The following is a 27,791-nucleotide window of genomic DNA, read 5'->3' on the forward strand; positions in this document are numbered from 1 at the left end:
CGACCTGTTGTGTTATTTATTTATTTATTTTATTTATTTATTTTTGGCTGCGTTGGGTCTTCGTTGCTGCGCGCAATCTTTCTCTAGTTACGGCGAGCGGGGGGCTACTCTTCATTGCGGTGCGCGGGCTTCCCATTGAGGTGGCTTCTCTTGTTGCAGAGCATGGACTCTAGGTGCACAGGCTTCAGTAGTTGTGGTGAGTGGGCTCAGTAGTTGTGGCTCGCGGGCTCTAGGCTGCAGGCTCAGTAGTTGTGGCTCATGGGCTTAGTTGCTCCGTGGCATGTGGGATCTTCCCGGACCAAGGCTCAAACCCATGTCCCCTGCATTGGCAGGCGGATTCTTAACCACTGTGCCACCAGCGAAGCCCACGTGTTTTTTAAAATCATGGAGAAAAACCATGCCATTTGTTTCACGAAACTAAGGCTTCTTTCCTACTTCCAATACATCATCAACATGATGTACAACAGCCTAAAATAAAATAATCTCTAGCAACGTCAACTAGCCCATGAACTAATAAAGAGCTTCTGAGTGGCTAGTAGTGAAAGATGAACTGAACTCCTATCCAGTCACTGAAAAGAAGCACTCTTCTCAAGTACGTACTGTATAATTAGTTGTTTTAATTTCCATTTCTTATCTTCAACTTATTCTTTAAGTTAACTTTCGTTCTTATATTAAATGTGCTGAATCGAAGTCCATGTAGTTCAAACAAAATATGGGTTCTAAAATCTAAGTTCAGTCACAAGCGGAGGCGCTATACTATGACTTTCTTCTGCTCATTTTAAGAATATGTGTTATATACCATATCGTTTTTAAATGTGAACAGTTGCCTTGGTGACAGAACACAGAGCAGCAACTCTGCTTTAATTATAAGACAATTTTTAAATAATTTTTATTTTTAAGATTAAGCATCCTCATTGACAATCCAGAAACAGTCCGTGCTCTTTGGATACACACACTTAAAATGGTTAAAAGTGATTCACCAATTTTCAATGACAAGGTATGAAAAAAGAACATGTTCACAGCTGCAGAAGAATTCCTCTGTCCTTTTTTTCCAAAAATCTTATTTTGCTACCAAGCCACTCACCAAACCACAAGGAAAGACAATTTTTCAAAAAGCCAGCAAAACCCAGAAACAAGGATCTAGGTATCAAGCCAAAATTATCCCCTGAAACAGCGCTGTTGCCAAAAAAAAAAAAAAAAAAGGATAGGAAGACAAATTTCCATAGCTCATTAGAGAAGCCCTTTAAAAAGAATTCAGAAAGTTAGGACTGGAACTATGGTGGTACAGTGTTCAAAACGCAGATAATTAAAGTTCAGCTTGTGGGCTTCCCTGGTGGCGCAGTGGTTGAGAGTCCGCCTGTCGATGCAGGGGACACGGGTTTGCGCCCCGGTCTGGGAAGATCCCACATGCCGCGGAGCGGCTGGGCCCGTGAGCCATGGCTCCTGAGCCTGCGCTTCCAGAGCCTGTGCTCCGCAACGGGAGAGGCCACAACAGTCAGAGGACCGTGTATCGCAAAAAAAAAAAAAAGTTCAGCTTGTTCGTCTTGGGAACGTATTAGGCTTTCTCCTATCCCAGCAGAGGAAACAGAAATATGAGCTGCTGGAGCTAATATTAAAATTGTCCTTACCAATGAAAAGCAGGGCAAGAGTCAACAGAAAGAATGCTGAACAGAAGACAAGTTGTTCTGAATCTAGGCTCTACGGCCTAGAAGAAACTGGAAAGTTGAATAGGGCTGAAATTCTTCTGAGCCAGTATCAATAAATTCTAGACTTGGCTCAAAACCAGTGGACTATAGACCACTAATAAATATATCAGGTGACCCACAGTGTTTGTGGTATCAAAAAATATTTTTAAAATTATCTATACATTTCTATTCTGAAAATCAGATCAAAATGACACTGGGCCAGCCAATCAGTTATAGAGTAAAGGGCTTCCTCCAAAGAAAATTTAGCAGTAATTCAGGTTGGAAAGAATGTAACATGAAGTAAATAACATCAGGCTCTCGGTACAATTTTAATAAGGCTTCTACCCACCCCAGTTGTAAGCAGTACTACTGAGGGAGCTCCCACAGAATGTCTTAGAGGGATGTTTCTCAGAGATAAAAAGGACTATAAGCTTAACTCTTGACCCCTCTCTCCTTACCTAAAGCTTGGAGAAGAAAATAAATATTTAATTTTTAACTACTCAAAGCTTTGGGCACATTGTAATACTAGTATTTTCTAGTTTTCATTTTCGGAACCTTTGGCTTAATATTTCCTCAATCATGTTGCAATGAAAAATGTCTGAATGTGCCTTAATCAGTAGTACCACATGAAAATATCAAACTTGTTCTTCCATATCTTCTACACAGGAAGAGGGAATCAATGGTACCCTAAATATCCTGCGAAGTTACTCTGTATACTTGACAAAAGATTAGGGCAAACCATTCCACTTCCATATCTTGAGCAGCAGAAGTTAACTAGTCTTCAAACTCATCTTCCCAAATAACTCCATTAACATCCACAGCATGGAACAACCTGGAAGCATAAAATAAGGTACATTTTAATACACCTGATAGAAACTGAATATAATTTCTTTCCTTTTCTCAAATATACTTTCTGTACTCTTCTGATAATATCTTTTCCTCTCCTTTAATCATTCCACTGGCGAGGACTGAAATATGGGTCCCTTAAAGTTTATAGGAACAGGCCTTTTAAGGATCCAGACAACTCTCTAGGACCAAGCATAAACAATAATGGGAGATGGGTATCACAAAACTGATACTAAATGTGTACAATATGTGGAATAAGCCAAGACTGGAAAATTCAGGTAGTCTAGAAGCTGAACTCATTAAAAACACTATAACTTTATTACACGCTAATCACTCCATCCTCTCCATCTTCACTGTCCTTGCACTCTCCATCTATAGAATATTTTTCAGTTGCCAATTTCTTTTCCTCCCCTTATGTTACTTAAAATTTATGCAATTTTCAACACTATATTTCCAATGGTTCATGGGAAGAGCCTGTTTCTTCAACTTATCTTATAGTTTCATAACACCAATGATTGATTGTAGGTATTCCACAAATGTCTATTAACAAAGATTATCAGCTGATGCTGAAATTGGAGCTGGTGGAGAACAAGATATTCACATTGTGCCAAGGAATCACCCCACAGATCACTTACTAATAACAAAAAGAGAAACCTTACCTTTACAGTGGAACAAATGATAGAACTGAGCATCATACTAACAGTGAGACAGCCTGACTTTATGGATCTGATGTGGTACAACATGAAGTACATCACCCCTTATTAAGTATTCTTGTCAAAAATGTTACTCTAAATCTAGTCAAACTCCAGTCTAGAGCTAACTTCCACTTTACAGGAAATAGAGAGGATAGAGAAACAAACTCAAAGGTACCATGGAGAAACAAAACTCCAGAAGGTAAGAAGTTATACAGGACGACAGCCTGGACTCCTCAAAAAGTCAATGCTCCCCTCAACATAAACAAACAAACAAAAAGAAGGTGGGCAAAACTTTTCTCCATAAAGAAACGAAAGAGACAGAACCAAATAAAGTGACTGAACTTGATTAGATCCTGGTATAATAAAACAGCTTCAAGAGATATTTTTAGGGATAGTTGATAAGTCTTAAATATTTTATTATATGATAGTATACCATTGTTGTTAAATTTTTTGCAGTATTGTCGTTATATAGAAGACTTTTCTTATCTTAGGAAAGACATGTGAAAGCATGTAGAGGGACTTCCCTGGTGGCACAGTGGTTAAGAATCCACCTGCCGATGCAGGGGACACAGGTTTGAGCCTTGGTCCAGGAAGATCCCACATGCCGCGGAGCAACTAAGTCTGTGTGCCACATCTACTGGGCCTGAGCTCTAGAGCCCGTGAGCCACAACTACTGAGCCCACGCGCCACAACTACTGAAGCATATGTGCCTAGAGCCTGTACTCCGCAACAAGAGAAGCCACCGCAATGAGAAGCCCGCGCACTGCAACCAAGAGTAGTCCCCGCTCACTGCAACTACAGAAAGCCTGCGCGCAGAAATGAAGACCCAACGCAGCCAAAGATAAATAAATTAATTAATTAAAGAAAAAAAAGCATATAGACATGAAGCATCATATTTCCAACTTAGGGTCAAGTAGTTCAGCAATAAATTTAGAAAACAAATATGGCAAAATATTACCAATTGTTCATTTTGGTGGAAGGTATCCTATTAATCATAGTCCTATCTTTTCTGTATGTTTGAAAATTTTCACTAAAAAAGTTGAGGAGGATAATAAATAAAAGAAAATCCCCAGATAGTGTATTTTCATCATAAAACTCATTTTCAAGAAAATTCATACATGGGGGAAAATATATGAGAATTCTCTAAATAAGCAAAGTACTGAAGTAAAACTTTCTGGGCTTATGGTCCGCAAACCAAGTACCCAAAACTGCTGAGACTAGGAGTCTGTGTGTACGTACCGGTTAAAACATGGGGAAACAGGATCAGTGAAATGTTTATAAGGGTTTGCTCTGGAGAGAGAACCCATGCAAATCCAGCAGAAATACTGCATACAGCTGGTACATGTCATCTTGTTACATCCATCTAATTTCTGGTGGGAAAGACAGAGAAAAATATCAAGGCTACAAAAGCAAAAGAGAAATGCACATGACAAAATGATTTGGTACAACATTCTCCTTGTCTTCTCCCTTTTCTAATGCAGGGTGGAGATATACAGGTAACACACAATGATAACTATGAATGCCTAACTCGTTTGCATTACACGTAAAATACAGAAAACACTTAGCAGGTGTTCCTACAATTAGATACTTAGCAAAACCTCTTCTGATAAACAGTAAATACAAACCAAACATGTATAAGTGAAACACATAGTTAGATTAATATTAAAATGTTTGGATTTAATATGTGGGATTTAAACTTTTTACGTAAATCTAAGTAAACATTTGGTACCAAGTCCCCCATTCTATAAGAGCTGAGGCATGTCAGAAGTGGTTAAATAGAAGGCCAGTTTCCTTAATGGAGTAACTGGGGCATCACCACAACGGCCAGCTCAGATATGATGGACTGGAACAACAGAATCAAATGCAAAGACATATTTCAATTTTGAAACATATTAAGATTTTGTCAAGAAGCAGTAGATGTATCTATCTATCTTGACTCAGATGTCTCCATTTCATAAGCAGGCACTTGTAAAACAGCTATTAAATTCCAGGGTATATAGTTCGGAGGAGAAGTCAGGCTTGATTCTTTTTTAGTCAGGTAGATGAGTTAAGAGTTGACTGTAGCTCGAGTATGGCCTCTTTATAACCCACTCAATTTTGAGGTGGATATAATGTGAGAACAACTGTCACCGTATGAAAGCACTTTGAAATGGGAAGCCTACATACATTTTAGGTCAATAACAATATTTAGTAGTAAATTTACATCTTCCAAGTTAGGAAAGTTTAATAAATACCAAAATGTGTTTTCTTAATTAGGCACAAAATTAAAAGGCTTCTTGAGGAAATCGTAACATGCTTGCAATTAGGTTTGCCTCCATGTCTGTCCCCAAACCTTTACCTCAATGGGAGTCCCACAACATGGGCAGCTCTTTGAGTTCTTTTCTAGCCACTCCTTACTTTCCATCTCTTCCAGTGCCTTCTGAATCACCCTCTTACCATACCTCTGTTCCAAAAACCTTTTATTGGCCTCATCTGCTTGCAGGTACTCATTTCGTAAGTCCATTAATTTCTCTAGAAAGTGAAATGGAAAATTAACTTTTATGCAACTTGTAATGCTGACTAAAAACCATTAAAATTGGTCATAACCTTTGACTACTCAATAATGCTATTCCTGGGATTTCATCATAAGGAATTAATCCAAAGTAAAGTTACATATAAAAATGGCAAACGAATTAAATGTCCAAGGGAATAATTATGTGTGGAGCCACTTAAGATATAATATTTAGTTATTAAAACTTATAATTAGGATGGCTACAACTCAGTTAAAATACTCATTATGGAATTCAGAAAAAAGCGTATTTAGGTTGTAACTAGGTAAAAATTACACATGCATGAAAGACAAAGAACAGACAGGAATCCTCCAAGTAGAAAAGCTGGACTTGTTAAAGGTGACAGAATAACAGCTTATCTTTTTCCTTTGCTTTTAACTTATTAATGTTGATATTTTTGTGCAACTAGTACAACTAGTAGTACAGTTTAAGACTGACTTATCTAAATGACACAAAGGTTGAAACAGATGCTGATTTTCTACTATATCAGCATCATTCACCATTTGATAACAACAGGCCTACCAAATTAAACAAGAGCACCAGGGCAAAGACCAGCTATTCAATTCTGTATATAAAAAGAAGCCAGTGGGGCTTCCCTGGTGGCGCAGTGGTTGAGAGTCCGCCTGCCGATGCAGGAGACATGGGTTCGTGCCCCGGTCCGGGAAGATCCCACGTGCCGCAGAGCGGCTGGGCTTGTGAGCCATGGCCGCTGACCCTGCGCGTCCGGAGCCTGTGCTCCGCAACGGGAGAGGCCACAGCAGGGAGAGGCCCGCATACCGCAAAAAAAAAAAAAAAAAAAAAAAAAAAAGAAGCCAGTGAATAAAGTTTACCACCCACAGGAAACGAAAAGTCCCTCCTGTCAACTTTTCCCCTTAATACTCTTCAGTCTGGTTTCTACTGCTTTATCACTTAACTCAGATGGAATGGGCAGCCATTCCCAAAGGCTTTAGTTGTAGACAAGGCTTTTGCTCACAATTCTATTACCTTAATTTTTCAACACAATTAATTAAAGACCTCTCTCAACAATGTTCTAGCTATGTTATTAATTTACTTTCCTCACATTATTTAGAGGTGGACATCTTCCCTCTAAATGCAGTGGACATCTTCAGGGGCAGAATTCTATCTGCACTTTTGCTTCACTTGTGAATCCTTTCTCTGTGTTGTTCATTCCCATGACTCCATCACTTCTACTTAGATGTAGCAGACATGTATTTTTTTATCCTGTCACTTTTATCTCCTCTACTAATTCAAAACGTTTTTGTGTTCCTAGACATCTTAAGGACAAAGGTTACTGCTCTAATGTTCTCAAAATAATAAAATGATTAGTATATCATATATTTTGTATGGTAATATCAAATATATAGATATAGAGACTGAGAAAGAGATTCCTAATTTTGCTGAAGCCCCCAAGCCTATCTTTGATTTCTTCCCCAAACACTGTGAAACACCCGAAATGTACTTCAGCCTCTCAATGATAAGGATACAGAAGTCTAAAGTAAAGGCTAACATTATATTCTGGTGAGTTCTCCATCCAATCTGCCTATAACCACTACAAAACTCTGCAACAGGCAACTGGAGGTACTGTATTTACTCATTCTCCGCTCAGAGTCCCTTCTTAGAGATAATGACACTGCTAACAATTAATAACTATAGAAATACTGGCATTACTAGTTACCATTTTGTGGTTTAAGACTTAAATATAAGACATAACACCATAAAACCTCTAGAAGAGAACACAGGCAAAACATTTCCTGACCAAGGCAATAGAAATAAAAGCAAAAATAAACAAATGTGACCTAATCTAACTTACAAGCTTCTGTACAGCAAAGGAAACCGTAAACAAAATGAAAAGACAACCTATAGGCTGGGAGAAAACATTTGCAAATGATGTAACCGACAAGGTCTAAATTTCCAAAATATACAAACAGCTCATACAACTCAACAAAAAACAAACAAACAAGTCAATGGAAAAATGGGCAAAACAACTAAATAGACATTTCTTCAAAGAAGACATCCAGATAACCGAAAGACATATAAAAAGAGGCTCATCACTGCTAACTATTAGAGAAATGCAAATCAAAACTACGATGAGGTACCACCTCACACCAGTCAGAATGGCCATCCCTAAAAAGTCTACAGGGGAGGACTTCCCTGGTGGCACAGTGGTTAAGAATCCGCCTGCCGGGGACTTCCGGGAAGATGGCGGAAGAGTAAGACGCGGAGATCACCTTCCTCTCCACAGATACACCAGAAATACATCTACGCGTGGAACAACTCCTACGGAGCACCTACTGAACGCTGGCAGAAGACCTCAGACCTCCCAAAAGGCAAGGAACCCCCCACGTACCTGGTTAGGGCAAAAGAAAAAACTAAACAGAGACAAAAGGATAGGGACGGGTCCTGCACCAGCGGGAGAGAGCTGTGAAGGAGGAAAGGTGTCCACACACTAGGAAGCCCCTTCGCGGGTGGAGACTTCGGGAGGCGGACTGGGGGAGCTTGGGAGCCGCGGAGGAGAGCACAGCAACAGGGGTGTGGAGGGCAAAGCGGACAGATTCCAGCGCAGAGGATCGGGCCGACCGGCACTCACCAGCCGAGAGGCTTGTCTGCTCGCCCGCCGGGGCGGGCGGGACTGGGAGCTGAGGCTCCAGCTTTTGTCGGAGCGCCGGGAGAGGACTGAGGTTGGCGGCGTGAACACAGCCTGCGGGGCGTTGGTGCGCCGCGGCTGGCCGGGAGAGAGTCCGGGGAGGGGTCTGGACCTAACGAAGAGGCAAGCGACTTTTACGTCCCTCTTTGTTTCCTGGTGCACGAGGAGGGGGGATTGGGAACGCTGCTTGGGAGAGCTCCGGAGACAGGCGCGAGCCGCGGCTAAGAGTGCGGAGCCCAGGGACGGACATGGGACGCTGGGGCCGCTGCTCCCGCCGCCAGGAGGCCTGTGTGCGAGCACAGGTCACTAGCCACGCGCCCTTCCGGGGAGCCTGTGCGGCCCGCCACTGCCAGGGTCCCGGGATCCAGGGACGGCTCCCCCGGGAGAGCGCACGGCGCGCCTCAGGCTGCAGCGTCACGCCGGCCTCTGCCGCTGCAGGCCCGCCCCGCACTCCGTGACCCTCCCTACCCCCCCCCCCCCCCCCCCGGCCTGGGTGAGCCAGAGCCTCCGAATCAGCGGCTCCTTTAACCCTGTCCTGTCTGAGCAAAGAACAGACGCCCTCCGGCGACCTACACGCACAGGCGGGGCCAAATCCAAAGCTGAGCCCCTGGGAACTGTGAGAACAAAGAAGAGAAAGGGAAATCTCTCCCAGCAGCCTCAGAAGCAGCGGATTAAAGCTCCACAATCAACTTGATATACCCTGCATCTGTGGAATACCTGAATAGACAAGAAATCATCCCAAATTAAGGAGCCCTGTGGATGAAAGGCTCTTGGTGCTGCAGCCAGGAGTCAGTGCTGTGCCTCTGAGGTGGGAGAGCCAACTTCAGGACACCGGTCCACAAGAGGCCTCCCAGCTGCACATAATATCAAACAGCAAAAATCTCCGAGAGATCTCCATCTCAACGCCAGCACCCAGCTTCACTCAACACTAGCAAGCTACAGTGCTGGACATCCTATGCCAAACAACTAGCAAGACAGGAACACAACCCCACCCATTAGCAGAGAGGCTGCCCAAAATCATAATAAGTCTACAGACGCCCCAAAACACACCACCAGACGTGGACCTGCCCACCAGAAAGACAAGATCCAGCCTCATCCACCAGAACACAGGCACTAGTACCCTCCACCAGGAAGCCTACACAACCCACTGAACCAACCTTAGCCACTGGGGACAGACACAAAAAACAACAGGAACTACGAACCTTCAGCCTGCAAAAAAGGAGACCCCAAACACAGTAAGATAAGCAAAATGAAAAGACAGAAAAACACACAGCAGATGAAGGAGCAAGATAAAAACCCAGCAGACCTAACAAATGAAGAGGAAATAGGCAGTCTACCTGAAAAAGAATTCAGAATAATGATAGTAAGGTTGATCCGAAATCTTGGAGATAGAATGGACAATAGAATGGACAAACTGCAAGAATCAGTTAACAAGGACCTAGAAGAACTAAAGATGAAACAAGCAACGATGAACAACACAATAAATGAAATTAAAAGTACTCTAGATGGGATCAATAGCAGAATAACTGAGGCAGAAGAACGGATAAGTGACCTGGAAGATAAAATAGTGGAAATAACTACTGCAGAGCAGAATAAAGAAAAAAGAATGAAAAGAACTGAGGACAGTCTCAGAGACCTCTGGGACAACATTAAACGCACCAACATTCGAATTATAGGGGTTCCAGAAGAAGAAGAGAAAAAGAAAGGGACTGAGAAAATATTTGAAGAGATTATAGTTGAAAACTTCCCTAATATGGGAAAGGAAATAGTTAATCAAGTCCAGGAAGCACAGAGAGTCCCATACAGGATAAATCCAAGGAGAAATACGCCAAGACACATATTAATCAAACTGTCAAAAATTAAATACAAAGAAAACATATTAAAAGCAGCAAGGGAAAAACAACAAATAACACACAAGGGAATCCCCATAAGGTTAACAGCTGATCTTTCAGCAGAAACTCTGCAAGCCAGAAGGGAGTGGCAGGACATATTGAAAGTGTTGAAGGAGAAAAACCTGCAACCAAGATTACTCTACCCAGCAAGGATCTCATTCAGATTTGATGGAGAAATTAAAACCTTTACAGACAAGCAAAAGCTGAGAGAGTTCAGCACCACCAAACCAGCTCTACAACAACTGCTAAAGGAACTTCTCTAGTCAAGAAACACAAAAGAAGGAAAGGACCTACAATAACGAACCCAAGACAATTAAGAAAATGGGAATAGGAACACACATATCGATAATTACCTTAAATGTAAATGGACTAAATACTCCCACCAAAAGACACAGATTGGCTGAATGGATACAAAAACAAGACCCATATATTTGCTGTCTACAAGAGACCCACTTCAGACCTAGAGACACATACAGACTGAAAGTAAGGGGATGGAAAAAGGTATTTCATGCAAATGGAAACCAAAAGAAAGCTGGAGTAGCAATTCTCATATCAGACAAAATAGACTTTAAAACAAAGACTATTAGAAGAGACAAAGAAGGACACTACATAATGATCAAGGGATCGATCCAAGAGGAAGATATAACAATTGTAAATATTTATGCACCCAACATAGGTGCACCTCAATACATAAGGCAAATACTGACAACCATAAAAGGGGAAATCGACAGTAACACATTCATAGTAGGGGACTTTAACACCCCACTTTCACCAATGGACAGATCATCCAAAATGAAAATAAATAAGGAAACACAAGCTTTAAATGATACATTAAACAAGATGGACTTAATTGATATTTATAGGACATTCCATCCAAAAACAACAGAATACACATTTTTCTCAAGTGCTCATGGAACATTCTCCAGGATATATCATATCTTGGGTCACAAATCAAGCCTTGGTAAATTTAAGAAAATTGAAATTGTATCAAGTATCTTTTCTGACCACAACGCCATGAGACTAGATATCAATTACAGGAAAAGATCTGTAAAAAATACAAACACATGGAGGCTAAACAATACACTACTTAATAATGAAGTGATCACTGAAGAAATCAAAGAGGAAATCAAAAAATACCTAGAAACAAATGACAATGGAGACACAACGACCCAAAACCTGTGGGATGCAGCAAAAGCAGTTCTAAGGGGGAAGTTTATAGCAATACAAGCCCACCTTAAGAAGCAGGAAACATCTCGAATAAACAACCTAACCTTGCACCTCAAGCAATTAGAGAAAGAAGAACAAAAAAACCCCAAAGCTAGCAGAAGGAAAGAAATCATAAAAATCAGATCAGAAATAAATGAAAAAGAAATGAAGGAAACAATAGCAAAGATCAATAAAACTAAAAGCTGGTTCTTTGAGAAGATAAACAAAATAGATAAACCACTAGCCAGACTCATCAAGAAAAAAAGGGAGAAGACTCAAATCAATAGAATTAGAAATGAAAAAGGAGAGGTAACAACTGACACTGCAGAAATAAAAGAGATCATGAGAGATTACTACAAGCAACTCTATGCCAATAAAATGGACAATCTGGAAGAAATGGACAAATTCTTAGAAATGCACAACCTGCCAAGACTGAATCAGGAAGAAATAGAAAATATGAACAGACCAATCACAAGCACTGAAATTGAAAATGTGATTAAAAATCTTCCAACAAAGAAAAGCCCAGGACCAGATGGCTTCACAGGCGAATTCTATCAAACATTTAGAGAAGAGCTAACACCTATCCTTCTCAAACTCTTCCAAAATATAGCAGAGGGAGGAACACTCCCAAACTCCTTCTACGAGGCCACCATCACCTTGATACCAAAACCAGACAAGGATGTCACAAAGAAAGAAAACTACAGGCCAATATCACTGATGAACATAGATGCAAAAATCCTCAACAAAATACTAGCAAACAGAATCCAGCAGCACATTAAAAGGATCATACACCATGATCAAGTGGGGTTTATTCCAGGAATGCAAGGATTCTTCAATATACGCAAATCTATCAATGTGATAAACCATATTAACAAACTGAAGGAGAAAAACCATATGATCATCTCAATAGATGCAGAGAAAGCTTTTGACAAAATTCAACACCCATTTATGATAAAAACCCTGCAGAAAGTAGGCATAGAGGGAACTTTCCTCAACATAATAAAGGCCATATATGACAAGCCCACAGCAAACATCATCCTCAATGGTGAAAAACTGAAAGCATTTCCACTAAGATCAGGAACAAGACAAGGTTGCCCACTCTCACCACTCTTATTCAACATAGTTTTGGAAGTTTTAGCCACAGCAATCAGAGAAGAAAAGGAAATAAAAGGAATCCAAATCAGAAAAGAAGAAGTAAAGCTGTCACTGTTTGCAGATGACATGATCCTATACATAGAGAACCCTAAAGATGCTACCAGAAAACTACTAGAGCTAATCCATGAATTTGGTAAAGTGGCAGGATACAAAATTAATGCACAGAAATCTCTGGCATTCCTATATACTAATGATGAAAAATCTGAAAGTGAAATCAAGAAAACACTCCCATTCACCATTGCAACAAAAAGAATAAAATATCTAGGAATAAACCTACCTAAGGAGACAAAAGATCTGTATGCAGAAAATTATAAGACACTGATGAAAGAAATTAAAGATGATACAAATAGATGGAGAGATATACCATGTTCTTGGATTGGAAGAATCAACATTGTGAAAATGACCCTACTACCCAAAGCAATCTATAGATTCAATGCAATCCCTATCAAACTACCACTGGCATTTTTCACAGAACTAGAACAAAAAATTTTGCAATTTGTATGGAAACACAAAAGACCCCGAATAGCCAAAGCAATCTTGAGAACGAAAGAAGGAACTGGAGGAATCAGGCTCCCTGACTTCAGACTATACTACAAAGCTACAGTTATCAAGACGGTATGGTACTGGCACAAAAACAGAAAGATAGATCAATGGAACAGGATAGAAAGCCCAGAGATAAACCCATGCACATATGGTCACCTTATCTTTGACAAAGGAGGCAGAAATGTACAGTGGAGAAAGGACAGCCTATTCAATAAGTGGTGCTGGGAAAACTGGACAGCTACATGTAAAAGTATGAGATTAGATCACTCCCTAACACCATACACAAAAATAAGCTCAAAATGGATTAAAGACCTAAATGTAAGGCCAGAAACTATCAAACTCTTAGAGGAAAACATAGGCAGAACACTCTATGACATAAATCACAGCAAGGTCCTTTTTGACCCACCTCCTAGAGAAATGGAAATAAAAACAAAAGTAAACAAATGGGACCTAATGAAACTTAAAAGCTTTTGCGCAGCAAAGGAAACCATAAACAAGACCAAAAGACAACCCTCAGAATGGGAGAAAATATTTGCAAATGAAGCAACAGACAAAAGATTAATCTCCAAAATTTATAAGCAGCTCATGCAGCTTAATAACAAAAAAACAAACAACCCAATCCAAAAATGGGCAGAAGACCTAAATAGACATTTCTCCAAAGAAGATATACAGAGTGCCAACAAACACATGAAAGAATGCTCAATATCACTAATCATTAGAGAAATGCAAATCAAAACTACAATGAGATATCATCTCACACCAGTCAGAATGGCCATCATCAAAAAATCTAGAAACAATAAATGCTGGAGAGGGTGTGGAGAAAAGGGAACCCTCTTACACTGTTGGTGGGAATGCAAATTGATACAGCCACTGTGGAGAACAGTATGGAGGTTCCTTAAAAAGCTACAAATAGAACTACCATATGACCCAGCAATCCCACTACTGGGCATATACCCTGAGAAAACCATAATTCAAAAAGAGTCATGTACCAAAATGTTCATTGCAGCTCTATTTACAATAGCCCAGAGATGGAAACAACCTAAGTGTCCATCATCGGATGAATGGATAAAGAAGATGTGCCACATGTATACAATGGAATATTACTCAGCCATAAAAAGAGACGAAATTGACCTATTTGTAATGAGGTGGATAGACCTAGAGTCTGTCATACAGAGTGAAGTAAGTCAGAAAGAGAGAGACAAATACCGTATGCTAACACATATATATGGAATTTAAAAAAAAAAAATGACATGAAAAACCTAGGGGTGAAACAGGAATAAAGACACAGACTTACTAGAGAATGGACTTGAGGCTATGGGGAGGGGGAAGGGTAAACGGTGACAAAGCGATAAAGAGGCATGGACATATATACACTACCAAACGTAAGGTAGATAGCTAGTGGGAAGCAGCCGCATAGCACAGGGAGATCAGCTCGGTGCTTTGTGACCGCCTGGAGGGGTGGGATAGGGAGGGTGGGAGGGAGGGAGACGCAAGCGGGAAGAGATATGGGAATATATGTATATATATAACTGATTCATTTTGTTGTGAAGCTGAAACTAACATACCATTGTAAAGCAATTATACTCCAATAAAGATGTTAAAAAAAAAAAAAAAAAGAATCCGCCTGCCAATGCAGGGGACACGGGTTCAAGCCCTGGTCTGGGAAGATCCCACATGACGCAGAGCAACTAAGCCCACGTGCCACAACTACTGAGCCTTCACTCTAGAGCCCGCAAGCCACAACTACTGAAGCCCGCGCACCCTAGAGCCCGTGCTCTGCAGCAAGAGAAGCCACCGCAATGAGAAGCCCGTGTACTGCGACAAAGAGTAGCCCCCGCTCGCCACAACTAGAGAAAGTCCACGTGCAGCAACAAAGACCCAACACAGCCAAAAATAAATAATAAATAAATAAATTTATAAAAATAAATAAATAAATAAAAATAAAAACTAAACTTTAAAAGAAAAAAAGAGTCTACAGGGGAGTTCCCTGGCAGTCCAGTGGTTAAGGTTCCATGCTCCCAATGCAGGGGGCACGGGATCAATCCCTGGCCAGGGAACCAAGATCCCACATGCCACACATCAAGGCCAAAAAACCCCCAACAAAATAACAAACAAGTCTACAAATAACAAATGCTGGAGGGGGTGTGGAGAAAAGGGAACCTTCCTACATTGTTGGTGGGAATGTAAATTGGTGTAGCCACTATGGAAAACTGTATGGAGGTTCCTCAAAAAACTAAAAATAGAACTACCATATGACCCAGCAATCCCACTACTGGGCATATACCCAGAGAAAGCCATAATTCAAAAAGACACATGCACCCCAATGTTCATTGCAGCACTATTTACAATAGCCAAGACATGGAAACAACCTAAATGTCCATCGCCAGAGAAATGGATAAAGAAGATGTGGTATGTATATAGATACAACAGAATATTACTCAGCCATAAAAAAGAATGAAATAAGGCCATTTGCAGCAACATGGATGGACTTAGAGATTATCATACTAAGTGAACTAAGTCATAAAGAGAAATACCATATAATATCACTTACATGTGGAATCTAAAATATGACACAAATGAACCTATCTACAAAACAAAAACAGACTCACAGACATACAAAACAGACTTGTGGTTGCCAAGGGGGAGGGGGCCTTGGGGAGAGATGGATTGGGAGATTGGGGTTACCAGATGCAAACTATTATATTTATATAGAATGGATAAATGACAAGGTCCTACTGTATAGCACAGGGAACTATATTCAATATCCTGTGATAAACCATAATGGAAAAGAATATAAAAAAGAATGTATACATATGTATAACTTAATCACTTTGCTGTGCAGCAGAAATTAACACATTTTAAATCAACTATATTTCAATAATTTAAATAAATAAATAAATACACAAACTAAACAAAAAATAGTTACCATTTTGTATTTTCCATACATTAGCCCATTCTCAAACTATGGTTAAGTACCAGTTTTTTTCCCTAACTCTGTCAAGGACCAGTACTTTTGAAAAATATAATCAAATGAATTTTTAGAAAAATGAGGGTAAAAAGACAAAAAATATAAGCCTAAATTTTTATTAGATTTGACTGCCATAAAATTTAGTCAGTGAATAGCGATAGCAAAATCATTATTAAAGTTTCAAACACTGACTCTCAATTTCTGTATTTACCTTGTCACAGACCAGTATAACAACTTTAAGTAGCACTACAATAGGTCATTTCAAACTTACAATAACCTTATGAAGTAGCTATTATCATCAGCCCTTTTAGTTTGAGAAAGACTAAGTCACCAAAGTCTAGTCAAATTGATGTCCAGGGCCCGATTCCTCAAACCTTAATCTAGATCAGAAATGGTTAACAGGTTTTACCTCCTGTGACTACCTCAATAGAGGGTGGCCTTCTGAAGCACTGTGTTGAGGAAGATTCTGAGGCCTCCCTGGGCTCACTGAGAAAAGCACTTGATGACTGTTCAAACATGTGTACAGTGGAAACAAGAGTGATGGCTTAGGTGCTCTGCATCTGCCGACCAGGATCCACATTATTCCATATTCATAGACAGAAACTACCCTGTCATTCCTGCCCTGGAATGCTCCCCCTGATATCTGTGTGGCTTGTTTCCTTACTTCCTTCAAGTCTTTACTCAAACCACTTTGCCAGCGAGGCCTCCCCTGGTTTTTCTAAATAAAATCCAAAGCCCCTTCCCCTTCAAAACACTTCATAGCCTGTCCCTGCTTAATTTTTTTTTCCCTCTTCAGCATTTACCACCATCGAATATTCTTATTTATTTTGTTTGCCTATCTCCCCCATTAGAATGTAAGTTCCATGAGGGCATTTGGTCACTGCTGTATCCCCAGAACCTAGGACAGTAACTGACTCAAAAGTATGTGTTGAACAAACACAATTCTTCCAAACTGAAGAATTGAAGTGATGTCTCTTTTTATTTCCGGTGAGTGGGGGGAGGCGGGTGGAGCGCTGGGAGACTGAGTTCACACAGTTACAACCTACCTGCAGTCACCTTACATGGAGAAACCCCATGGTAGGTCAATCTGCATAAAGTACAGAAGGCAAAATTGCAGCTGGAACAGATGCCCATTGTGCAGCCAGGCTCCTGCATCACAGGCAGCTGGCAGGATGGGCGGGGGCAGTACACCACATCTGCCATCAGGTCCAAGGTAGACTGGAGGAGAAGGCGGTCATAACGGGCAAATAACTCTGCTTCCACTAGCTCTTTGACCTGGAGGGAAATATAAAACATCATAGGTTTGATGATTTCCCAACCAGTTCTGATCCTGAGGAGATCCTTAGGAAGCTAGTGTAAACCAGAGGCACATAAACTAAAACTCTACCTTCAAAATCAAACCAAGTTATGGGAAGTCTACATCTTGACTGAGATGGTGGTTACATGGGTCTACACATGTGTAAAAACTAAGCAGACAGGGGGAAGGGTGAGCTGTGACAGGGCGAGAGAGAGTCATGGACATATACACACTAACAACGTAAGGTAGATAGCTAGTGGGAAGCAGCCGCATGGCACAGGGATATCAGCTCGGTGCTTTGTGACCTCCTGGAGGGGTGGGATAGGGAGGGTGGGAGGGAGGGAGACGCAAGAGGGAAGAGATATGGGAACATATGTATATGTATAACTGATTCACTTTGGTATAAAGTAGAAACTAACACACCATTGTAAAGCAATTATACCCCAATAAAGATGTTAAAAAAAAAAAAAAACTAAGCAGACAGTACACTTTAAATGAGTACATTTATGCCTTAATGGAGTTGACTGGAAAAAAAAAGAAACCAAGCAGGCTGTCTTTAAAAGTCTGTAAAACATTTGGTTAACTATTCTAAGAGATAACCCCTCCAGATCCCAACGTCACATAAAGACAGGGTCGTACTTCCCCCACCTAGCAGATATACAGAGTAAATCACCAGAATTACTTTACTTTTTTAACTGCTCATCCCTGCGGAGGACCACACATTCCAAAGCCAGCAAAGGAAGCATTTACATTTGCTTAAACTAAGATCACGGCATTCTTGATGGATACAATGAAACGACTTGTGGGCTGGCTCCCAGGCCTCAGACCGCCCTGAGGAGCCCTGTCAAGAAGCTCCTGAGGAAATGTCTCCCTTTGTGAGAGAGAATTAGGGGGCAGCTGTCAGCAGAGTAAAAGAGTTACCTGACCAGGAGTGGCCACTGAAGGGCACTTGGGTTCTGGGCAGTTGAGGCACTGAACTTGGCCATCTCTGATCTGGATTTCAAAGTAGTCCTTGAGACAGGCTTTGCAGTACACATGCCTGCACTCCAAGAAGTACATGCACTCACTACCCAGCTTCTCACAGAAGCAGATATTGCACAGGAACAATTTACTATTAAAGCATTTTATCTGTTGAGCCTGATCGAAGTCCAAGATTTCCTGGATCAGACTGGACAACGATTCCACATCCTGCACGGCTCTCTCGTCCACAACTTCCGCTTGGTCTACATCAGATCCAGCAGCTCCTCCAAAATCTAGCTCTGTGTTGGAAGAAGCTTGAGCCATCCTCCTCTGAACTTTTTTCTGAGAACCCATCTTGAGTTCAAAAGGAGAGACAATATTCAGATACGCTAAGGTCTCTTCTTTAAGAAACTGCATCCAGGCAAACAGGACCACGCTGCCGCGGTGTTCTTCCCACAGGTTGTCTAAGTGCTTGCAGAGAGCAGACAGCTAGGGGAAAACACATGAGGATGCTGGTAAGTTTGGAAAGATGACGATGCTGTCAACTCCTGATTTCCCTTGAAATCTTTTTAGGTCAGGGTTTTCTACCTCCTAACATGATTTTTCACTTCTGTGATAAACTGTGCTGCACAACAGCATCAGTGTTCTTATCGAAGCACTTCTTAAACTATTCAGCAACACGAGCCACAGTAGAACACAAGGTCAGAAGCTAAAAGAAGTATCATTAAAACAAGAGAAACAGCAAGACTCTACCAAATGCAGAACTAGGTTTACATACAAGCCACTGCAATGGGGGACATTTTCTGTTCTTTATTTTTCTTCACGTTAGTATTGCTACCTCGTGTAGGAGAAGAGATCTAGTTCTAAAATGAACTATTTCTATTCCTTGGAGTCCTAGCCCTGTAGGTACCCTACAATAATGATTAGGAAAAGAACAGTTTAAAAATACCATCCAAACCTTAAAATTAATTCTTTCAGTCGTATCAAGAAGCCACCTCGTGTGAAAGAATCACTAACAGACTCTAACCTCAGAGTCCTTGGTATTCAGATTTACAAGCTGATTTTAACTAAGCAATCTGGGCTTACACCAGATCCTGGCTAATAGAGGGAGGCAGGCTGAATTGAATTGAATCCAGACATGATTATAAGCCCTTAACATGGTTTGGCTGCCATAGGCAAAGCTCACATTTCCTAACCTAAGCAACCAAAGTTTAAACTATTTTGACTTTTCCTCCTGAAAACTGGTCTGTTCATGGGCTTCCCTGATGGCGCAATGGTTGAGTCTGCCTGCCGATGCAGGGGACACAGGTTCATGCCCCGGTCTGGGAAGATCCCACATGCCGCGGAGCGGCTAGGCCTGTGAGCCATGGCCGCTGAGCCTGCGTGTCCGGAGCCTGTGCTCTGCAATGGGAGAGGCCACAACAGTGAGAGGCCCACGTACCGCAAAACAAAAAAAACCCAAAAAGCTGGTCTGTTCAATTTGAAAGGCAAATATAATTAGATTTTCCATTAGAAATGTAAAATATTTTAAAGTAGAGCTCAGGAATCATAAGCAGCTTTTCTTTTTAAGGTAAACATCAAAAAATAAGCCTTCCAGGGCTTCCCTGGTGGCGCAGTGGTTGAGAGTCCGTCTGCCGATGCAGGGGACACGGGTTCGTGCCCCGGTCTGGGAAGATCCCACATGCCGCGGAGCGGCTAGGCCCGTGAGCCATGGCCGCTGAGCCTGTGCGTCCGGAGCCTGTACTCCACAACGGGAAAGGCCACAACAGTGAGAGGCCCGCGTACCGCAAAAAAAAAAAAAATAAGCCTTCCAGATGTAAATAAATTCTGTAAATTTGAATACCAAGTGAAAAAGGACCACATTCTCTCTTCCTTACGCTGCGTAGTGCTATTCACTAAACCCTATACAGGCACAAAATTAAACACTTACTGACTACTTCAAGATTGGACAACTAATGCTTTTATACATTTGCATGAATATGCTTATATGATCAACCAGAAACCTGATGAAATCTTTAAAACGTAATAAATACTAAAAGGGAAGCCTTGTTCGTGAGTATTGTTTGAGCTACCAAGTCCAGTGGAGAAGCCATTCTCCTCCATCCTCTTTTCTTCTCTAGTCCCTTCTCAAAAGAGGCATCTGGGATGTACATAAATGTGAGGAATAAGGGAGGAAGAAAGAGAAGAGCATGAGAGAGACTGTGTATATATATTGGAAGAGGAATAATGGAAAATACTAGAAAACTAAACCCACTTCTACCTACCAACCAAATTCAGTGAGGGACAGGTCCATGAATCAACTTCACTATCAACAGGTGAAATTCATGATGCCAAGGAATCAGGGCCCAGTAACAAACAAGAATTGAAGGAAGGACAAAAATTTGATAGAGAACCCTACTGTAATTTTAGCTGTGTAACATAAAATAATGAATAACCCTCTTCTCCCCACACCCTAAAAGCCAGCATTAAGTAGATGCTATTTGGCTGGAATCTGAAACTGTATATGTGCAAACATGCATGGACATAAAGTATCAAGAGCTCTCTAGAGAAATGGGACTATAAATATCTAGATAATTCAGTCAACTCTCAGTGATCTAAATGTCAAACGTCTTTGATATTCTTGGGCAAATCATCCACTGTCTTGCATGTGTTGCCTCTGACACAGATATTAAAATGTAAGGTAAAATTCCTTTTTATTCTACATGTATTATTCTTTCTTAAAGTTTAATTTTGTTTTTAAACTGTAAATTCAATTTTACAAAAGCACTCTCATCTAAAGATTAGACTGGTGATGAGCAGGGGTGGGAATGAAAATTACATGATCAAAAAGGAAAAACTGACAGCTGTTGCTTGAGGTCAAGTAACTCTGACAGCTTTTGTCTTAATACATCAGCCTATCAATCTTCATCATGACTTCTAGAACAGTAACTGCTACTGATCCATTATCTACCCCAGAATACATTATATTAGCTTCAAGCCATATTTATGTCTCAATCAAGAGGTGAGGTTGTTACTAGAAAAAGATATACAACCCAGAGGAAATGAAGATCATAATATAAGATCTCAAGCCTTAATGAGATATCTACAGGAATCATACACATTTCTATTCGTGTGCATTCACACCTATGTGAGAGTAGTCAACAACTCTGTTATTAATATACAGACTTTTAAAAATAAAAGCACTCTTACGTTTTCTTAGGAAATATTTATTATAACTACATTAGCTCAATTTTAGTCCTCCTAACTACAATTAAATCTTTCATTTAAGGAATGGATAAGAAACTAAAAAAAAAATAAAAAGCAATACCAGGGCTTCCCTGGTGGCGCAGTGGTTGAGAGTCCGCCTGCCAATGCAGGGGACACGGGTTCATGCCCCGGTCCGGGAAGATCCCACATGCTGCGGAGCGGCTGGGCCCGTGAGCCATGGCTGCTGAGCCTGCGCGTCCGGAGCCTGTGCTCCACAACGGGAGAGGCCACAACAGTGAGAGCCCCGCGTACAGCAAAAAAAACCCCAAAAAACAAAAAAAAGCAATACCAACATCTAAGGAAAATGAGGAGGACCTTATAGTATCCATTACAATACAGATTAAATAGGAAAATAACAAGACAAAGAGAGAAACAATTTACTTGATTAAAAATTACTCCTACTGCAATTCAAAATGATTAATCGTTCTAAATACACCATTCTTTTCTAAAACACCAAACATTTTCAATTTATTAACATTACAATTCATGAAGGCAAGGGAAAAAAAATTACAAAATCAAACCCATTTGTTCTTCATGCACTGAATTCAAGATCATCAAGGTAGTGTTCAATTAAAGATGATTTTTAAGTTTCTAAAGATGGATAGGAGAAATTAAGTTTCGGGTCTAACCTGAGTTGGTGACAGCCATTTGCCACTAAGTGTGAATGAAGGTGGGGCGGAGGATGGATAATCTGGTGGCAGTTCAAAGTTCAGCACAAGTGGAGGCAGAAAGCAAATGGTGTATTCAAAGCCACTATTCTGGAGACACTCATTTGAATTGCCTGAACCAAAAACAAAGATTAGAAAGGATCAGTTGGTCAACACTTGAGTGTCCGTTACTGCTGAGCAGTGCTCAAGAAAAACGTAATGCTTTGGTTGAGGGGATAAAAACCCTCCCCCAAAGCACCTTCTATTCCCTAATGTTACTTCGTAGCCGCCACCTTAAAAAAAAAAATCTTGTAAGCCCTTAAAAAAATCTACTAAGCATCATGAAATTTAAAATGAAGATACACAACTTATTCTTGTATACACTTTTGAGTATAATTCCTAACACTAATGACAAGTAATAACACAATGTTTTCTTTTGTTGTTGTTTTACAGTAGATGATTAAAGACACAATCTAGAGAAAAGGACGTTTATTTCTATCAAAGAGCCATGACCTACTTAGACCAGCATGTGCCAACTACCCATGAATCATAGTTGGGAGAATTTGTGCCAGTACAAGGATCTCTTGAGGGCAAGACACAACACACAACACTCTCACAATCAAAGTTTCATTTTTCAGTTATCACACTTAATTTGTTTACTCAAAGCCTTTATAGTAGAAACATTTTAAGAAAGTGTTCACAGATGACATCTGGTACATTGGTATCAAAAGTACCAGTTTTCAACTTTTTTCTGAAGCAGAAGGTCACAGAGTAGCAGCAAGTGTCATGTGTTTATGGTGGTTGAAAAGATTCTGGAAACCAAATAGTATTAACAACCGCCATGGTACTTTAAGTCTTTCCAAGTGTTTTCACATATATTATTTCATTTTCTCTTTTATTATCCCTATTTAACAGCCAATGACTCATGGCTAATGAACTGCTAGTTAAGACGATTAGGATGCATGAAATATGCAGGATAATATCCTAATTCAGTGATCAAAAAGGCAGAATCAAATTGAAAATTGTTCACCCCCAGCTCAATTTTCAATTAAAAGAGAAACAGGCATTAAATCTGTAATACTACCATATATCACTAATGCCTATAAATACAAGATGATAAATAATTTAGGGTACACTAAGAAACTGAGAATAACCTTTATTTAGAAAAATCTGTTTAAGAGAATATTAACTAACCGCTCACAAATATCTTGAAATTTTGTGGTAAGTCCAAATAGATCCTGGTTTCTCCACCTTGGACAGACTCTGCTTTTCTAAATTCATCTCCATCATAAATACTCGCCAGGGCCAGCAATTCATCCTCCTGAGCTTCTCGGTCTTCTGACGACATTTAATTTTCTGAGGAGCTGAAGACAATCATTCAAGTCAGTTAAGAACAGAAAAGGCACAGAGTTTGGAAGAGTCTAGCGGCACTGTCCACGGCCCCCCCCCCCGCACACCCCCCAAAAAGAAAGTTCCTCAAAAACAACTGCAAAGAATTAATCAATATTCTCACTTTTCTGTCAAACTAAAAATGACAGGCATATCTAATATTCCAGTAGCTCTGCAACAGTAACAGCCTTTTCCAAAAAGGAGAGTTGTGGTTCTTTTCATTGCTGACTTTATCAGTTAGGTATGATTTAAGAAAAAAAGCACAATCAAAAAAATCACAAATTAGTTTGACTTGCCCACTGAACTTCGGAAAATGCCTTGCTCATAAAAGTAGTCAAAGTATACTTGATATGCTTAAAAATAAATGAATTTTTTAAATCCACAGCAATCTCTAGGACAGGTTTTCTCAACCTCCGCGCTACTGACATTTTGGAACAAACAATTGTTGTAGGAGGTTATCCCGTGCATTAGAGGATGTATATCAGCATCCCTGGCTTCAACCTACTAGATACCAATAGCATCCCTTTCCCTCAAGAGTTGTGACAGTCACAAATATCGCCAGACACAGCCAAATATCCCCCCCTTGCACAGGGAAGGCGGAAGAAAATTGCTCCCAGTTGAGACCACCCTACTCTAGAGAATGTTACAGGGACAGATACTATGTAAGACAGATAACTGAGGAAGTAGCAAAATAACATTAAAATTTTGAAACAATAATGAATTTTGTCAAATCAATTGTAACATTTATCATTTTTTAAGGTAACACCAACAGTGAAAATATGCTACAATTAAACTGTACAATGCTTTTTAATCACAGCAACTGAAAGATGCACCACACTATCAGATAATTTAAATGTGCAAAAAACATGTAGTGAGAATCTACGAAAATTACTTTAATAAAACCACCACCAAAAATTACCATTCTATCAATTAAAATACTGGACTATAACTGCATTTGCAAATATGCTCCCTCTTGGATGAAATATTTTTCTAAACTGAAATGCACAGAATTGAAAAGTTAGGACATGGTTTTTCACATTATAAAAGGTGATACTACAAAACTTAGACAAATTCATTTAAAATGATTCCATTTTCAAAAAGTACGTTTTTCCAGCAGATGATAACAGTTCTGCTTGAGCTGTGTCTCTAAGACACAGTGACATATTCTATTCGAGGTCAGTTAGTACCTGTTAATAACAACCAGAAGAATAGGATATTAGCATTGCAGTCCGTATTTCAGCTCAGTTTGGAACTCACGCAAATCTCATTTATTCTCCAGATGATGGAGATGAGACTGCTGAAGCTGGATAAGAGGCCAAGATGTGGAACTCATACTAGGTATACTACAGAAATCCTGCCAATTGCAGAAAAAAAAATACAAAAGATGGTGTTAGGACCCTCTCTAAATTTAAATTCTGAATTTCCGTTACCATCACTTAAATCAAACACATCCTAACACACAGTCAATCCTAATCTACAGCTGCATATTACTCTCCTAGGTCAGCCTAACTGAGGCACGTGGTTGAACGGACATGTGCATGTCCCCAGTAATAAGAGCGCCCTTCTTATCTGACTGCCTTCAGCCCCAGGAGGAGCTGAGGAGAAACACCGAGGTCATATGAGAGGACAGTACAGCATGCTCCCATAACAAACGACTTCCTGCGGTTTTCTTGATTTTGTTTTTCCTTTCCTCTTCTGCTTCCTCTATTCCTTCACTTCCTATCCCCCTCCAGTTTGTCCTCTTGCCTGCTAATGAATTAATCCTTCCAGGGACACTCAACATTAGGTTAATTTAAGCAAGACAGCAGGATATTTAAAAACAAAACAATAAAAGCGCGCACGCACGCACGCACGCACACACACACACACTTTTAAGTCCTATTCTAAATGCTTTACCAGGCTTCTTAACTGGGAATGAAGTAGAAGGGGAGAGTGGTCCATAGATGGGTTTTAGAGAACCCTATGAACATCCTAATATTATATGCAAAAAATAGGATATAAAACCATAATTTTAAAACCAAATTCTCAGATGTGTGACTCCCAAATAAGCTAAGAATGAAATTCAGGATTAATTTACATTTACTGAGTAGTATTACTATGTACTATACCGTCTTTTCACATTACTTAATTGTAAACAATTTTACCAGGTGTAGTACATGGTGATAATGTAATTAAGCTTTTTGTTTCTTCCTGTTCAAACATTATAAATGGGGTGAGATGAATTTATAGTTTCTGGTTTTAGATTAGTGTTCTCTACCTTGTCTGCATGGTAGAATCACCTGAGAAGCTACTTTTAAAATCCCAATACCCAGGCGATACCCCAGAGCAATTCAATCAGGCATCAGTAGCTATCCAAGCTCTCCACGTGATTCTAATGAGCAGCCAGGCTTAAGCTCTACTCCAAGCTGTTTGAAATCGGCAGCTCCTCATGACCTACCCCACCAGACCCCAGCTTCTGAAGCTGCCACTGGGTCCCAGTCCCTTAATTCAGATCGCTGACCTAGATTTCCTTCTGATTCTATCCATTCAGCTTTCAAGACCCATATCCAAAGCCCCTATTCCACGTAAAAATTTCCAATTAGATATCATGTCTTTCTTTAAAAATCCAGCAAACTCTTCTACTGTAACTTTCCTATGATATTGTCACAACCCACCTTGCATTACAGTTCTTCCTCTGAACTTGCACTTCCTCTCCTACCAGACCGCATTAGCTCCTTAAGGTTGAGGATCAAGTCTTTCGCATCTGCGTATATTGTTCTCAGCATCTAGCAGTGCCTTACATTAGACACTGGAAAAAGTGAGAACTGAACTGGGGTGAGATGCAGTGTGCTCTTGTGGGGGACTAGAATCAAGGTTCAGTGACAGCGTTGCCACATCCCACTAGGAGCAGGTTGGGTCGGTCGTCACAATAACCGTAAGAACAGTCACTTAGGGAGCTCTTACCGTGTGTCAGGCATTGTGCTAAGCCCTTTAAATGCATTAGCTCGTTACATTCCCACAGCCCCATGGAGCAAGTCCTGGCCCTACTTCCATTATACAGAGAAAAATGACATTTTAAGTCCTTGCTGGCCCAAAGTCACACAGCTAATACATAACTAAACCTGGATTCGGACCACCCTGTTTCCTCAGCCGTAACACGGGAAGGAGAATAAACCCCGGTGCCACGACACAAGAGAGAATTCAAGTTTAATATTACTTTTGGCAAACCGGAAACCGCTGCATCAGTGAGGGAAGGCCCCTCCTCCTCCGGGTTTCCCTTGGGCCTGGGAAAATCCTACTCATACTCCCAGGCCACACCGTGCGGGCTCCAGCGCTGGGGTCTGCCCTGGCTCCGGGCTCAGCACGCCGCTGCCGGTGTCTCCACCGCTCACCGCGGGGTGTGGAGTCCTTGTTTGTGAGACTCACCTACAACCTGGGGGCAGGCCCGAGCCCTGCTACCTGCCCCGGCGCTTGGACACGGAGGGCGCTGCACGGGTGTGGGCCGGCCCGGGGCGTCCCAAAGGAGCAGGGCCTGGTCCTTCCCCTTCCTCCTCTAAGCGCACCGTGGGTCTTAGCCGGGCCGGGCTGTGGGCGCCCAGTCCCGGGTCTGGGGAGCTGAAGCCCGCTGAGCAGTCCCGGCCCGGCCGCCCTTCTCTGCCTCGCGCGCCCGGAGCGCAGTCCCCACCGTACCTTCCGGCTGCCCCGCCGTGCCGGGCCCGACAGTTCCGCCCTCCACCCTAGCTCCGGATCCCCTCACCTCCACTCGCCGGCTCCGCCTGGAGACGCCCGGCTCAACCAGCGTACCGCCTCTTCAGTCTTCGGAGCTGTCAGCTGAGCGGCGCGGATCTGGCTGGGAGTCCCCCGCGTGAGAAGGGCTCTGCGCAGCCGCCTTGACCGCCCCGGCCCCTCGGCCGCCCCCCGCAGGTCAAAGGCGGCGCTGCAGGAGCGACCATCGTCACCCGTACCGCAGCCCTGCACACTTAAAAAGCATGCCTCTGGAGAAGCTGACACAAATGTAGATTCTGGGGCCCCCTACCCAGGGGGGTCCTTTCAGTACTTCTGTGACAGTGTCCGGAAATTAGAATTTTTA

At 41.3% G+C, this 27,791-nt stretch overlaps 1 protein-coding gene across 3 annotated transcripts; it reads right to left on the bottom strand.

Annotated features, from left to right (window-relative positions):
* Positions 1-470: 470 nt before the first annotated feature.
* On the bottom strand, positions 471-27,565 carry RNF14 (ring finger protein 14). Of its 3 annotated transcripts, none has more exons than XM_082836963.1 (8): positions 27,459-27,565; positions 23,528-23,697; positions 22,316-22,467; positions 18,402-18,929; positions 17,230-17,458; positions 5,565-5,737; positions 4,466-4,596; positions 471-2,517 (listed from the first exon to the last, which is right to left on the bottom strand). In XM_082836963.1, exons 2-8 carry the CDS (start codon positions 23,679-23,681, stop codon positions 2,460-2,462), a joined length of 1,425 nt encoding a protein of 474 aa, XP_082693089.1. In that variant the 5' UTR covers positions 23,682-23,697; positions 27,459-27,565; the 3' UTR covers positions 471-2,459. The 3 variants fall into 3 exon arrangements, with proteins under 3 accessions (XP_082693089.1, XP_082693090.1, XP_082693091.1); XM_082836964.1 differs by lacking the exon at positions 27,459-27,565 and adding an exon at positions 27,128-27,380; XM_082836965.1 differs by lacking the exons at positions 22,316-22,467; positions 27,459-27,565 and having other exon boundaries at positions 23,528-23,634.
* Between the last annotated feature and the right edge of the window lie 226 nt (positions 27,566-27,791).

Source organism: Leucopleurus acutus (genome assembly GCF_964270905.1).
Source record: "Leucopleurus acutus genome assembly, chromosome: 3".
Lineage (NCBI taxonomy): Eukaryota > Metazoa > Chordata > Mammalia > Artiodactyla > Delphinidae > Leucopleurus > Leucopleurus acutus.